Below are 15,273 nucleotides of genomic sequence, written 5' to 3' on the forward strand. Positions count from 1 at the left end.
TCAAATGGCATCATAAGTACTTGCTCTAGGGATCTAATCCTCTTCTGCAACATCAAAGGAATTGTTTGGAGAGAGAGGTATATCTCACAGCTGCTCTGAACAAACTCTCCAGCCACATAAAACAAAGTTCATCCTTGTCCAAATTCAAGCCAACTTGGATCTATGGATGGGGCACAGAAAATTTACCCCAAGGCTGCCCCTTGTACTTCTAATGAACAGATGGAGCTCCTAAATGTTTTATCACATGTGGTTGCCCCCTCAAAATTATCTATGGTATGATTCCAGTTATTCTAAATACAGGTAATGTATAATTATCAACCAAGTGATGGGTAAGGTCAATCTCTAACCAAATGGGATAAGTTAATTTGAGCACAAAAAGGGAAAATGGCTAGATTTGAAATCACCTGCAAGGGCAGCTAGCCTAGCACTGGCTTAAGAACCTATGAATGTATATCTGCATTTCAAATCTTATTGCTGTAACTTTTTATTATCATTTGCAAGATGAATGTGAGACAGCAAGCATGCCAGAAATGCAGAATATGCTTATCACACACAGACGCCAACTGGACTGTTGACAAACTGATCAGCAAGCAAAGAAAATGAACTGCTCTTTGGCTACATCTGTGTTATTCAAAGAGACATTTGGGTTACCATTTATTCATCCACAAGTCCTTTTTCCTATTTTTGCACATGGGGTCGGGTTACATTCTCCTGTAAAACTGAAGGGATACCAGACAAAAGATTCACAAGCAGCATTTTCATGGATAGCCAAAGGAATTTTTAAAAATAGAAGAATGCTGCTAATGGCAAATAAGGCATGATAAAGGTGGTAGAAAAAAAGATGCAAGACAAAATGAGAAGTTATGTACCGCACTTGCTGTTTTGAGTGGTGTTGCAAAGCAACAGAACAAAATTCGACTCCCAAATGAAAAAAAATTTCCCACTACTGTTTGAGAGACTGCCATGAATATGGTGAAAATGGCTGTAGCCTATCTGTCTGGGCTACGGGGGGACACTGATGGATTTGGATGCACTGAGAGGAGGAGAGAGCCCACTGCCAGCGCCCAGAGCCTCTCTCCAGGTGGAGATAGGGACTGGTTCCATACCACTTGTTGATTGGCCACCCCTCTGGTTGTGCACTCTCGAACTGCAATAGTCCCGATGGAAGCAATAGTCCCGATGGGAAGAGAAAAATGACTGGCTCATCTCAGACATTTATTGCAAGGTGGCACTCTCGAGGTTTGCATGCAGCCCTGGCTCCTACCTGAAAGCCAGCCCCCCCACCCGATCAGAAGAGACATCCGCCCCATCGTGGCGCGACCGGAGAAGAACAAATGGTCTGGCGGAGGGGAGAAGAACAATATCCACCAAGAAAAGTGTTTCTTGCAGATGGTTATTAATGGTTTGTAAAATGTTGGAAGTTGTTGAAAGGACATTGGGAGGAGTCCATGGAAGGATCCGCAACAAAAAGCGAGCTAGAAGTAGGATAATGACTGCCGCCATGAGGCTAATATAAACAGGACAAACTGGCATAGTTTGTTGTTCTGAAGAAACCTGTGAACATGCCTGCGAATATCTAGAAGGGTTCGGTTAACTTCGCGGAAGCGTACTGTGTCCTCTTTGTTGTTATAGGTAATAGACTGACAAAGACTGGCGACAAGGCAGACTTTTGAGTTGTAAGATACCTAAAATGACTCAGGTATGAATGGTATAATCTCTGGAGAGAAAACTTGACACCTGGTGTTGGTAGTGAGAATGATCATCTAGATGGTAAACCACCTGGGTGGGGCGTCTCAGATGAGCATGGTGGACTGGAAAACTTTGGATGAACACTCGGGAACTGTAGTGAGATCAAAGGGTGAGACTGAACTGAAAGAACTGAATTCCCAGCCAGAGTGGATCAAAGAGGCTGGGCGCCTGGCTGCAGATGTGGTGGTCCCATCCTGAGGTCTATGAGCACATCCAATTGTTCTGAACTGAAAGGTGGGAATGGATCGTTCTTCTTACAGACTGTTTGGTCTGTCTGAGATCAAAATGGGTCTCCAGTCCCCTCTTTGCTACCACCAAAAAAGAACTGGGGCGTCCTGATCCTCTGGTTGATCTGGTGCTGAGCTGGGGGATGGCTCTTTTAAATCAATAGTTTTGATATTTCTTGTACACTGCTTGTTCCCCCTTAGACTGGGGTGAAGAGGATAAGAGGTCCTTTGGCTAAGTGTGTGTGTGTGAATAAGTAATTTTGTAACCCTAACCGATATGCCTCTTGCACCCATTTGTTGTCTTGGGTGAGTGAAAGCTAGGCTTCGTAAGTGAGACTGCCTCCCGGCGACACTCTCTCTGAGCTTCTCTGGGATGTTCTCAGGGCTTCCTCAAAAAGGGGGCGAAAGAGACCTCCTGCTACCCTGATTCGCTCTCTGCCTCCTCCCTAGGCCTCTGTCTATTGTAGTTTCTGCCTCTAGAGACCTCTGACCTGACCCTGTTTACGGAACCACACATTCCCGTTGGAAAACCCCCTCTTCCTTTATGGTCTAGATAGGGAAAAAAATGGACTCCCATGGCGAAAAGTCTTGCCTCTGCTGCTGCATCAGGTCAAAGTATCCTTCACCTGAGTCCCTTCACCAAGGTGCAGAAAAAGGGGAAGTGACTAGGAGGGGAGTTAGTGAAGGACAATTTAAGGACCGCATGCAGCCATCCGCCTTAGCATCTAGGCATGGATGGTTGACTACACCAGGCCGCCTGTGCACCAAAATAAGGCAACTGGAGGGGATTGATGGAATTCAGGAGTGTTGCCAATGGAAAACTTATTTTGTCTGAGGCCCCGCAGCTATGTGGATCCTATAAGAGACTTAAGGATCTTTTTAAGCATGTCTCTTTGAGCGCGGGTAGTGGCACAGATAGTTGGTTGAGTGGGATAAGTAATTGAAGTGCAAAAACATCACTAACCTACATCATAAACCTAGATTCCTTTCCTTGAGAGTTGGAGGTGTACTGAAGGATCAAGGAGTTCCCAAGGTTGGTATGCCTTCTACCATAAGCGTCATGGGGGACAGGCGGATTGTCTAAAACCTTCATTTTGTCCGAAGGGTCATTGTCCGATTGCTGAGACTTGGGCTCAGGTGGGCCGGCAAGTATCAGGGGCAGACTCACTTGGGCACCACCCACACTGCGGGGCACCCAGGCGGGGAGACACCCAGGAGGTGGAGGGATGGCAGCTCTCATCTAGACACCCATTAAGGAGCGGGGGGATAGAAGCTGAAATTGGCGACCAGATGTCTGAAAAGGACAATGAGTCATGGGGGTCACATGGGAACCTCTGACTCAGAGGGGACCCCAAGATGATCAATGGAGGAAGGGGGTCATGCTTCCTCGCCGTGAGGGGATGCCACAGTCTTCCTCTTTGGTCTATCTCGCGGAAGAGCTGTATTCTGAATAGAAACCTACAAACCAAGATCTCGGTCAGGAATGAGGAGCCGGGTGAACCTGGAGAGGGCACTACAGAGAAGCAGGGGTAGGGAGAGGAAGGGAGCCTCTACAGGAGTGAGTAGACGGTGGTCGCGGAGAGAAGCCAGTAGATCTCTTCAAGGATTGCGTCCGAGGCCCTGGTAAGGGGCGCTCCCGCTTCAGAGATAAGCAAAGAAGCCCCTGTCAGGAGACAGACTGCCGCGCCGAAGCCTTGGGCCGAGCGAAGGCCGAGAAAGTCGGAGTGCCACTTACCATGGCAGGGCGACGAGCGAATCCATACGCCCAGATCCGAGGAGGATGGGACCCAGATCGGCTCCGGATGGGATGGGCTGAGCCAGAGCCATCCCCCGATGTGTGAAAAGGGAGCTCCCACAGCTATGTGTGCGAACTCAGAGGACTTTTGGAGGAGGGGCTCGCTCAGAGGAAGGGCTGAGCATGACAGGCGAAGGAAGAGGCCTGCCCTTGTCTGCTGTTGCCTGAGAAAGAAAGTGGAAGGCTGACCACCCAGCGACGGAAGGTATAGCGTACTGGAAGCTGCTGAGTGATGGGCCGCCTGACTCCGGTCAGAAGAGGGAGACCTCGGACCGATGACAAAAACCAGACACCCTTTTAAACTGTTTATGTCGGTCGACTGAGTCCGTGCACATGGATCAGCATGACTGAGTCCTGGAATCATGAAACTCTAAGGGATGGCGGGTTGAAACCTGAGTTTGAGGAACATTGAGGGGATTAGCTATGAAGGAAAGGCTTGAGTGTCTTGACGCTCCAGCCAGAAGTCTGTTGACTATCGGCTCGAAGCCACCAGTCGAAGGCTCTGGCTCGGAGCGGCAGATGGCGGCTGTGGGCCAGCTTCGAAGCTCTAAGGGGAATTCTAGCCGGAGCCTCAAAAAAAATTAACCGAGCAGCTTCCTGCAGGACTCGGCTTTAGAGCATTTCAGACCGAACAAAGAGTCCTGCAGGATAAACTGACAGCAATAAACATGTCAGTGACCGCCGGTCAGCATTTTTGACAACCTGAGTCACACTTCATGACCTGAACCTAGTGTCTTTTGACACAGGACAACGAGTCACAAACACAGAAACACAGACACCCTTTATTTGAATAAGTCAGTCACAAAAAAATAAAAAACACAAATGAATACGAAATTAACCCATAAGCATAACTAACACACTAAATAAAATAAAAAAAGGATTAAAAAAAAAGGAACCGGAATTACATTAGCTATGAAGGAAGCTAATGGGATCTCTAACAAAAAAAAAGAAGAAAAAACCTGAAAAACTAATTAAAAAACTTCTAACTGAAGGCTGGGTAATAGCCGCACCTTGCAGCTAAGGGCAGCAAATGACTTCTGGGTAGAAGAGCTGTAGCATTATGGGATATAGGAGCCTCTAGGGGCAGTGGTAACTAATCTCGAGCTTAGTATAGGGCTGAGTGTAATAAAACTCATCAACAAGAATAGGCGAGATGACAAAAGGGCTCTTGCACTGCATATGGGTGCAATTATTTTGAAGTCCCCACTTACCAGTAAAACCAGATCAAGTAATAATAAATCTGATGCTGTTAATCTTCTTTCCATTCATCGCAGATGGGTCCGGTTCCGAGTCCTCAGAACAGAGTTTGCCTATTACCAAGCTGGCACCAGCCAAAAAAACTCTCAAGCTAAGTCTTTACACCCAAAACGCCCATCTCCCTGTTACCTCAGATCTCGTTTGCCACATTGCCATAAAGCCACGTTTCAGCCAAGCTCTCAGCTAAGTGAAATCATTTTTGATATTTGTGTAAAAGGTTTTGGATATATTCATATTTTACTAAACCTTTAGTATTGCTAGTGTTTTTTCTTTGGTCTAACCATATTCTTTCCATTCTATCCATTGTTACAGTTAGTAAACTTTAAGTACCATTATTGGTATGGCCTTTTCCCTTACTCTTGTGGTATTTCTTTAATATCATAGCTGGTATTGTTTTCTCTTGCCTAACCTGTTAGCTTTATTCTTTTTCAGGTGTTTATCTTTTTTCTCTTCATACAGAGTGTTGTTATAATGGGGTTTTCCTTGTGATTCTCTTGTGATTTTTTGGACGGGGTGACTTCATTATTATTGGATTATACAGTTAGTTGTGGTCTCCCTTTTCTATTAAGCATTGTACTTCTTGTAAAGGCAAGTTACCTAACAGTGACTTGCATGATGATTGTGTATACTGTTTGGGAGTGGCCCACCTTTCTGTGCAGCCTCCATGTGATATTTGCCAAAGTTTCAGCCAATGCACTCTTAATGCATGCAAAAATAAAATCATTCTGAAGGGATTATTCAAGTCTCCCTTCTCAGAGGCCATTTCTGTGATGGAGGTCTCACCCCTCCTTCTAAGGACAAAAAAAGAGATCCTATTCTGTTCCTTCTTCACCATCGGGTGATCAGAGCAAACCTGAGAAACCTAAGGTCCCCAAGTTATCATTGAAGCATAAATGTCTCTTCGGCTCTGCCTTCCTCGGCTCAGACCATCTCAAAATCTTCGCTACAGATGCCTGTTTTTGGCACACACCCTGCCTGCAGCACTGAAAATAGATCTTACTATGCCTATTTCAACTTCAGCACCTGTAGCAACGTCTGCTCAGGGCGCACCTTCAACTTCGACTTCAGTTTCTATTTTGGAACCAACCATTGTTTCGGCTGAATGTCACCGTTGTACCGACCTCACTGGATCTGACCCTTTGCTCCGGTCTCGAAACTTGAGACTTCGGTTCTGGCAGACTTTGCACCATGGACCCGATACTCTCCCTCCATAGACCCATTTCCGGGCCAAGCGTATAGCCCATTTCTCAAATGCCTGATTGCCCATCTGGAGTATCCATTAGATCCACCAGGAGCCTTTCAGAACACAACATGGTGCGTCTTGTGGACTAGCTGTTGGTAGCCAGGAGGATTTCCTCACTTTCTAAGCCCCATCCACCTGCTGGACTTGGGTTGCCTTATCCACGGACTCCATCTTACACTCCTCCTTCGACCATCTCGGTTCAGAAGCCTTCTGGTCCGACATACTTCTTGGAACCCACCACCTTGGTGCCTACTGTGCACCTCACTCACTCAGACGTTGTCTCATTGGCCTTTGGTTGCCACAGAACCAGTCCTTCCTTATCTGGGGATTGGGGGACAGGCGCGTCGGCCCGGGAAATGGTACTGATCTTCTCCTTTGTTCCCTCCTCAGCGCTGATGGCTGCATCCATGCCGATCCTGCTTGAGGCTCCACCCATGGGGGGTGGGTCCGGAGTGGGGTGTGATCCCGGACCTGAGGTTGTCTTTCTGTTCCAGGCTCCCATCCCTCTTTGGGCAGGCCTGCCTTCCGCGTGATGGAGAGGGCTCTTGCTTCTGGTACGCACTCCTATGATGTCGGAACCCAGTCTTTGCCCCGAGCTGCAGCTGCCACAGACCACTCCCCCAGGACACCGGGCAGAGAAGCTGCAGGACACCCCTGTTCAGGTTAACCACTCTTCCGAGTCCTCTTCAGGGACCCCAACTGAGGAGCCCCCTCAAAAGAAGACATGCAAGAGGAAGCATGTGGACTCACCTGAGAAGTCCTTAATGGAAGACATGGATTACAATAATGGTAAAGGGTCCCCACAGTCATCTCCTGATGGGAGTCCATGTTCCTGCAGGCTTTTCGTGCCCAGCCGTCTACCTCTTGGGTGACCCTGCCTGCCGATGAGGTCAACTAGCTCATCATGCAGCGTGCATGGAAGAACCCAGATTCCATTGAAGCTTTCCCCTGGAGACCAGACAAAATTTTGTCACCTCCTGTTGAGAATCCGCACTGGTCCAAAGGGTTACCAGTTGATGCTATGGTGGTGGTGGTGGCCACGAAAAAGGACTTGGCTGAGGAAAGTCCCGCTGTCCACCCACCCAACAGGGAGTCCCGGGCGGTGGACAGACTTGGGAAATGTGTTTTTGCATCAGGGACCTTTGCTATACACTCCCTGAATTATATGGCACACTTTACGAGGCTCCAGAGGGACTTGATCTCTGAACTCTCTGGGACACTCGCAGGACAGTTGTCTGACAAGGTCAGGGAAAAAGTGGCCTCACAGCTAGCAACCCTGCAATCAATATCCAACTTGTCCATGAGGTTGCTCTCACATGTGACTGAAGGGGCGGCTAGAGCAGCGGGTTCAGGCATTGTTATGAGATGTCATGCCTGGATGTGCATCTGTGATGTCGCGGACCCCTTTAAGTCTTCCTTCTTGAATGTTCCCATTGAAGCTTCATCCCTCTTTGGCTCCAAAGTGAAGGACACACTAGCCAGGTGCGAGCAAGATGGAAAAACCCTGTCTGCTGTAGCCCTATGGTTTTCCAACCCTCAGCGTACCTTCTCCAGGAATCAGAGGAGTGAGAAAATGTGGCATAAGAAATCTCAGGGTCCTTTCCATGCCACATTTGGTGATGATACTCCCAGAGGCAGAGGGGGGATAAAAATTCTGGAAGATGCCCCTATAGAGGCAGAGGGGGTCCTTGCAACCAAGGCTCCAGGGACTCCCTTCCCTGGACAGCCTTATCAGCATTCCTGAGGGGCAGCCCAATTGCTTACCTCTGGAAGCAGTCGGGGTCGTTTCTCTCTGTACCAAGCTGCTTGGCACTCTAGCACCATCAATCGTTGGGTGCAGAATATTATCACCAGAGGTTACACCATTCCCCTTTCTTGTCAGCCAAAATTTCCAAGAAAACTTCCTGATGTGCCATCCTGTCAAAGGGAAGAAGCAGCTTCAGAGATAGTAAAGCTGTCACAAAAACAAGTCATCTAACCAGTCCCACCAGACCAGCGTGGATCCGGATTTTACTCAAGATTCTTTTTGGTGCCAAAAAAGACAGGGGGCTGGAGACCCATTTTGGATCTCAGCAACTTACACAAGTCTGTTACCCACACCAAATTCCGGATGGTCACGGTTCAGACCATCCTTCCCTTTTTAAGAGAAGGCAATTGGATGTGCTCTATATATCTCCAGGATGCATATTACCACATCAAGATGGACAAATGTTCCAGGAGTCTGCTTCACTTCCGGCTAGGAGCCAGATATTACCAATTCTGTGCCCTGCCATTCAGTCTCTGCACAGCATCCAGAGTGTTCACAAAATGCATGGCAGTGGTAACAGCTCACTTGAGACTAAGAGAATTCAGGGTGTTTCCATATCTAGACAACTGGCTCCTTACTGCCCCCACCAAGCATCTTCTAGTAAATGCGCTACAACATGCTCTCTCTCTGGCAAAATTGTTGGGAATAACAATACATTGGGAGAAATCAAATCTTATCCCTACACAACAAATATAGTTCATTGGAGCAGTGTTCAATACTCAGTCCTGTCTGGTATCACTCCCTCTTCACAGACTCCATCGACTGAGGCTTCAAATCTGAGTGATTCTTTCTCAAACATCAACCTCTACAAGAGAAGTTCTCCAAGCCCTAGGTTCTATGGGTATATCAATTCCAATAGTGCTTCTGGCAAAGCTACATATGCAAATACTGCAATGGCTCCTTCTGTGTCAATGGTTCCCAATCTGTCATCTCCTGGATTACAAGATTAGAATAACCAACTCCTGCAAGCAGGACCTGCTTTGGTGGATAAGGCCAGACGTAGATCTTTGGAGCCGCACATTTCAATCCCCCCCCAGCCCATAGCCATTGTGATCACGGATGATTCCCTGATTGGGTGAGGGGGCCATTATCACAGAAAGACTTTCCAAGGCACATGGTCCACCTCAGAGGCCCACCTGCATATCAATGTCCTAGAACTGAGAGCCATGCTGTTAGCATTGCAGGAATTCCATGCGGCTCTCCCCTCCGGGACAATTGCAATCCAATCGGACAATATGTCAGTGGTCTGGTACATCAACAAGCAAGAAGGAACCAAGTCCTACCACCTTTGTTGAGAAGCCATGAGAATTTGGCAGTGGGTGATAGCTTCCAACTGCCTTCTGATAGCAATGCATATTCCAGTGAGCTCCAACATGATTGCGGACAAACTGAGCAGATGCATTCTCATGCCCCATGAGTGGTTCCTCAACCCAGAGGTGGTGTCTAATGTCCCTGCTGCAATCTTTTTGCCTCCCCATCAAACACCAAGTGCAGCAGCTACTTCGTCCTACTTCCCCCAGAGGGGGAGTCACCAAGGGACGCTCTGATCTAGGATTGGCCCACGAGACTTCTCTACATCTATCCTCCCATTCCTCTGATTTCACAATTTCTAAAGAAAGCTCTTTGGTTGAGATGCAAGGTGATCCTCATAGCCCCATTCTGGCCTCAAAAAGTTTGGTTCCCCTTCCTTCGGCCTCAACTAGTATACCTGCCATGGATTCTAGACCCTCTACCAGATCTGATCACTCACCGCCAAGGGTTAAGTCACCCGAATCTGTCCACTCTCAAGCTGACAGCTTGGTTTCTCCACTTCCACTAGTCACTAGGCAGCTGATCTCTCCTCACCTGTTCAAGACATCATTCTGAGCTCTCACAAACCATCCAACAAAAGACTATATCAGGATAAATGGAAAAGGTTTCCCATTTGGTCCAAGGATAACATGCTAGACCCATATTCGGCTCCAGTTACTGCAGTGCTTCCATACTGGGCTAAGTTTTTTGATAGCGGAGCCTTCTGCATCTACAGTACGAGTACATCTAGTGGCAATTTCCACAATGGTATAGATGGCACCCCTCATCTCTTTACACCTCTGCAAGGCTTTCCTCAAAGGGACCTCTCATCTCAGGCCTCCTCTCAGACTACCCATAGAACCTCATTTTAGTCCTCCAGTCTTTCATTCAAAAGCCCTTCAAGCCTGCGGCTACATGTCACCTAAAGGTTTTGTCTTGGAAATCTTTGTTCTTGGTAGCCATTACCTCTGCCAGAAGAGTTTCAGAGCTGCAGGCATTGTATATCAAGAGGCCCTATCCGTTTTTTCATAAAGATAGAGTGTCACTTTGGATGAACCCATCCTTTCTTCCCAAAGTTATTTCTGAATTCTCTATTAACCAGTCCATTGATCTACCAGTGTTTTTTTCCAGAATTTTGCCAATAGAGGAGAGTACTGCCTTCACACCTTAGACATACATAGACAATTAAGATTTTACCTAGACAGGACCAAACATATTTGTAAATCTGAACAGCTTTCCATCTCCTTTTCGGGACCCAAAATGGGAGAAGCTGTTTCTAAGGTTACATTATCAAGATGGTTAAGGGACTGCATATGTGTCACAGATTCCCTCCATAATGAATCCATGCCAAAGGTTAAAGCCGACTCCACTAGATCTATGGCAGCTTCTATAGCATTTCATTCCAGGGCATCCATGGACATCTGCACAGCAGCTACTTGGGCTAAGCCTCATACCTTTATCAATCATTACAAATTGGACCTGGTCTCCAGGGGAGGGCTGCCTTCGGCTCAATGGTACTCAGGAATGTTCTTCCATAAGGGCCGCTCACAGACCTCAAGGTAGCTTGGGAATCTGTCCCATCAGTGATGAATGGAAAGAAGATTAACAACATCAGATAAAGAACTTATGTCTTACAATAATGTTCCATCTGTGTTGTTCATCTTCTTTCATTCATCACTTCCCACCCTCCTTTCCCCTCCAAAGGCTCCTGGGGGATGCTTTGGGTCCAAGTGGTGCACTAGGGTACTTGCGTAGAAGTGGCCTCTGCTTTACTTCCTTTCTTAGCAAACTCGATATGAGGTAACAGGGAGAAGGACATTCCGGGTAGACTTAGCTTGAGCATTTCTTTGGCTGGCGCGAGCTTGGTTATAGGCCAACTCGGTTCTGAGGGCTCTGAACCGGACCCATCAATGATGAATGAAAGAAGATGAACACAGATGGAACATTATGGTAAGAGAACTTTTTTCCATTTCCTGGGGATGGCGGTGGTAGCTAATTTAGGCCTCTTGTTTTCTGTCCCAAAAAAACAGTGCTGTGATATAACTACAGATAATAATTTAGCTTCTTCCTTAATGTGCTGCCCATCTTACTTTGCCATACTTTCCTTATTCTACTTATGAAACATGGCTTTTTATATGTGGTGTTTTAAGATAGTTATTCACATATGCCATGTCAATTACCATAAAATATTGCATTCACTTCTAGTATTATCACTATACCTCATGCAATGGCTACATCAAAGAGCACCAGAACCACTATCCTTGGACAGTTACCATTCCTCATTTTGGCAGCCCTACTAGCCAACATCTCTGGCTGCTGTTGGCATAGCAAACTGTACCGAATTGCCACTCAATATTTTTTATAATCACAGGGTCTGAATACATATACCATCAAGTGATATAGAGAAAGAAACTGAATTATTCCCTACTTACGGCAAAGGAACTGATCGAAGTGGTTCTTCCTTTAAAGATGGACGTCTCAAAGACCTGGTTAGTTGATTTTTTTCTGCGGTGTCACTCCAAGCACTTTTAGTTTCTTGCCTGGGGCTAGCTCCTTCTTTCAGCTGTTCCAGTACCATCACATTGGGCAAAGTTTTAAAATTATTATACCTGACACAATACAATTTATAAGAAAAAATTATGTAAAATAAAAGAACACAAATAGATATTTTTAAACATAGCACATAAGCTAAATAGCTAGTATGCTGCTACGACTAACTTTCAGAGGCAGTAATGTGGCTTATCTGAGGACCTCTACTTTCATTTTTATTTTCATCTGTAATTACGGAGTTGATGTGCTTTAGTTTAAGGCTAAAATGCTCTTAGCACTGCTCTGCTAACCTAGGCAGTAGCATCTTTTCCTTCACATTGTACTCATTTTATTTTGTTACTAAAAGACCAGTATGGAGCAGATGAGTTGTGATTGAGTCAATACTAATTGTATCATTACCAACAGTTCTAATTTTGGATTGTTCATTAATAATTGTAACACAGCTACCTGGATTTTAATTGCTAACAAGCTAATATGCCTCATTGTACAAGGCCACATTTTTCCACAGCTGATACTTTGACTGTTTTAACAATATCCAGTAAAAATAATTTAGGTGTACAACAAGCCATGAAGTGTGAAATACCACAGCAGTTAATTAGGCTTAATACCATTTTAAAACATGAAAGTAAAACAAATTATACACCTTCTAGCAAGCAAACCTGTATGGAAATAGGAAACTGTCAAAAATACATTACAAATCCTTTCAAAAACGTTAAGAGATCTGTTGCCTATCTTCTAAAATCTGTCAGACATCTGATTACCTCTGTAATGAAAACAAAAGATGACAAAAGAAGGAAGACAGTTCCACAAATAATGGGTAAAATATAAAGCTACAAACAAAACATATGCATGTTGTCTTAAAGCAATTTTACACTCCTATCAAATTCATCTTTAAGCACCGCTGTGCTTGCAGATGCCCTTCTGCTTAAGGAGCTCCGAAACAAATCAAATTATCTAACTTTGCTATCTTGTTAAGATGTGGCAAGGCAGCATAAACTGCACAGCCCTCTTGTGTAGCCAGTGCTGCGTAAGGTTTGAAAATGGAAATGCACCTCTGGCTATGCTGAAACAAATTCAAACACAGATGACTATCAAGAAGCAAGTACCATGCCACCAGTAAATGGGCTCCGAGTCTGTCAAATCCCCACGCAGTTAATTCTGCTAGGAGGGTATTCTCACCACTAAAGCAGGTGTGCGCACACCTTGGTGCCTCAACTATGGTAGACGTGACCCAGACTCCTTTAATCCACTGTGAATTCCATGACTAATAACTCTGCCCTGGGGAGCAGCTAGTTCTGATAATCATGCCTTGTTTCCATATTCCCTTTACATTACCAAACACACAAATTCTGTTAATACTGCAAATATCTTATGCATTTCTCCTGCAAGATTCATAGGAAGAAGAGACTGCAAACTGAAAGTTACTGTGTCAGAATGAGTACTTATGGTTACCCAGTGATAATCACAGATAGTTGTAAAATTGTCATGACACACAAGTTGATTAAACGACATTGATTCATAACACAGCAGCTCAATAGAAACAATATTAAAACTTGAAGAATCTATGAGTAGTACATAATGGGGTATTTCAATACCATATAATAGTCTTAAAGTGGCAATGACCGTACTACACATTACATAATATCTACAAGCATTGTAGCAGCTGTAGTTCACTTATCACATATTGATACGCATTAAGTGTTTTTGGACGGGGGTCCGACTGCATCTCCTACAACTCTGTTAATTATATACCTTAACTTGAAAATCAATGTTTCACAAAGGTAGGAGAATTCTCCAAATTCCTGCAGTATTGGACACTCTATGTATTTCCCTGTGATCACTTTTTAAATTTTCTCAGTTCAGAGAATTACACATCTTCAAACTTACAAGAGGAATCCAAAAACACAGCACAATGAAACAGTCCACAAGTTTAAAAATGTGCAGAGCCCACAAAACTTTACTATTTCTACAAAAAGACATGCTTTACTTTGGCTGCAAAATGTTAAAATGGAGATGACAGTGGTCTGGCAGAAGGACAAATGCATCACAAAAACAAAAACACAAAATGCAGACATATTATACAGGTCATGGATGATGTCAGCTGGAGAAATCATTTTAAAAGCATTGTGTTGGTATCATGCATGCTTTACAAAAAAATCTGTGCAGCACTTACCTATCTAACAGACCATTGTAGTCATCCTCCACTTGGAGACGTTTGTGATGAATTGTTTCAGGAAGCTTGTCCTCAGCCTCACTCTCACCACTTGCTGAACTAACCTCAGCATCTAGGGCTGCCTGCCCACGGACTGTGTCAAGCATTGGACTCTTTATATAAAAAAAAAAAAAAAAAGAAATCATACAAATTAAATTAGTTACCTGCATGTGCATTTTTCTTAGAAATGTATAATTTTAGGTCTAAACTACTTGAGTGTTTCCCCTGCCTTTAACAGCAGCCAAGAAGTTTTCAGGTAGATTCATCCTACATGCTAGTACATTATTGTACTCAGTGACCCAGGATACCAGCAAGATCATTTACAGAATTATATTAGCAACTTTTCAGGGGAATGGTCAAGAGTTGCTTTTCACAATTTCATGCACATCTTCTTTGTAAAAGAGGTTCTAAGGCATAAACCACAAAAAACACCAAAACAAACACAAAAGCAAGCACAATAAAAATAACCCACTTGGCCAGTGAAAAAAGCCACAAACTGAAGATTAACAAACAAATAATTTAATAAAAAATACTCTAGTAGTGCCTCAGCAAAACACAGCCTTCTTAAAGTTATTACGAACAGTGAAAAACACACTTCTTAAATACATAAACTCAATAAAACTAATTAACCAATTAATTAATTAAACCAATTAAATTGAATTGAATTATTTCTTTGTTAATCTTCAGTTTGTGGCTTTTTTCACTGGCCAAGTGGTCTATTTTTCTAAGGCATAAACCCTCTGACCAAAGGACTAGCATTTTAAAATATGCTATATTGCAGTTCACTGGCAGAACATCACTGCTTCCAGCTACAATGCCAGTAACCGCAGTTCATAAATAAGGACAGGTGGAAAAGGTGGCAGAAGAAGCAGGGCTAGGGGTGGAGTGAAGACAAGGGTATAGCTAGCCATACTCAGTGCACTGAAATAAGTGCATTTTTTCTGAGCATCTGGCTGCCTAAAATCCTGTCTGCTTTATAGAGCTATATAAAGCATGCTTATCTGATAGAAACTTACATGTAAAAATACATTTTCATGGTTATAAGTGGCAACAGTCAAACAATTTGTTTTCACTTATTGTGAAGTGTGTATAGGCAACAACTTGAGGGTTAAGTACAGTTTTGAAATGATAGGTGGCAGGCTG

General features: G+C 44.5%; 1 protein-coding gene across 1 annotated transcript in view; it reads right to left on the bottom strand.

Annotated features, from left to right (window-relative positions):
• The window catches only part of AKNA (AT-hook transcription factor), an 865,316-nt gene that overhangs the window by 181,560 nt on the left and 668,483 nt on the right, over positions 1-15,273 (bottom strand). Inside the window, exons 10-11 of the mRNA XM_044058163.1 lie at positions 14,092-14,243; positions 11,801-11,977 (exon numbers count right to left, since the gene is read on the bottom strand). Coding sequence (XP_043914098.1) covers positions 11,801-11,977; positions 14,092-14,243 — 329 coding nt within the window. The remainder of the gene's footprint in view (positions 1-11,800; positions 11,978-14,091; positions 14,244-15,273) is intronic.

The sequence above is a fragment of the Protopterus annectens genome, chromosome 16.part0 (assembly GCF_019279795.1).
Source record: "Protopterus annectens isolate FY-2018-M chromosome 16.part0, PAN1.0, whole genome shotgun sequence".
Classification (NCBI taxonomy): Eukaryota; Metazoa; Chordata; order Ceratodontiformes; family Protopteridae; genus Protopterus; species Protopterus annectens.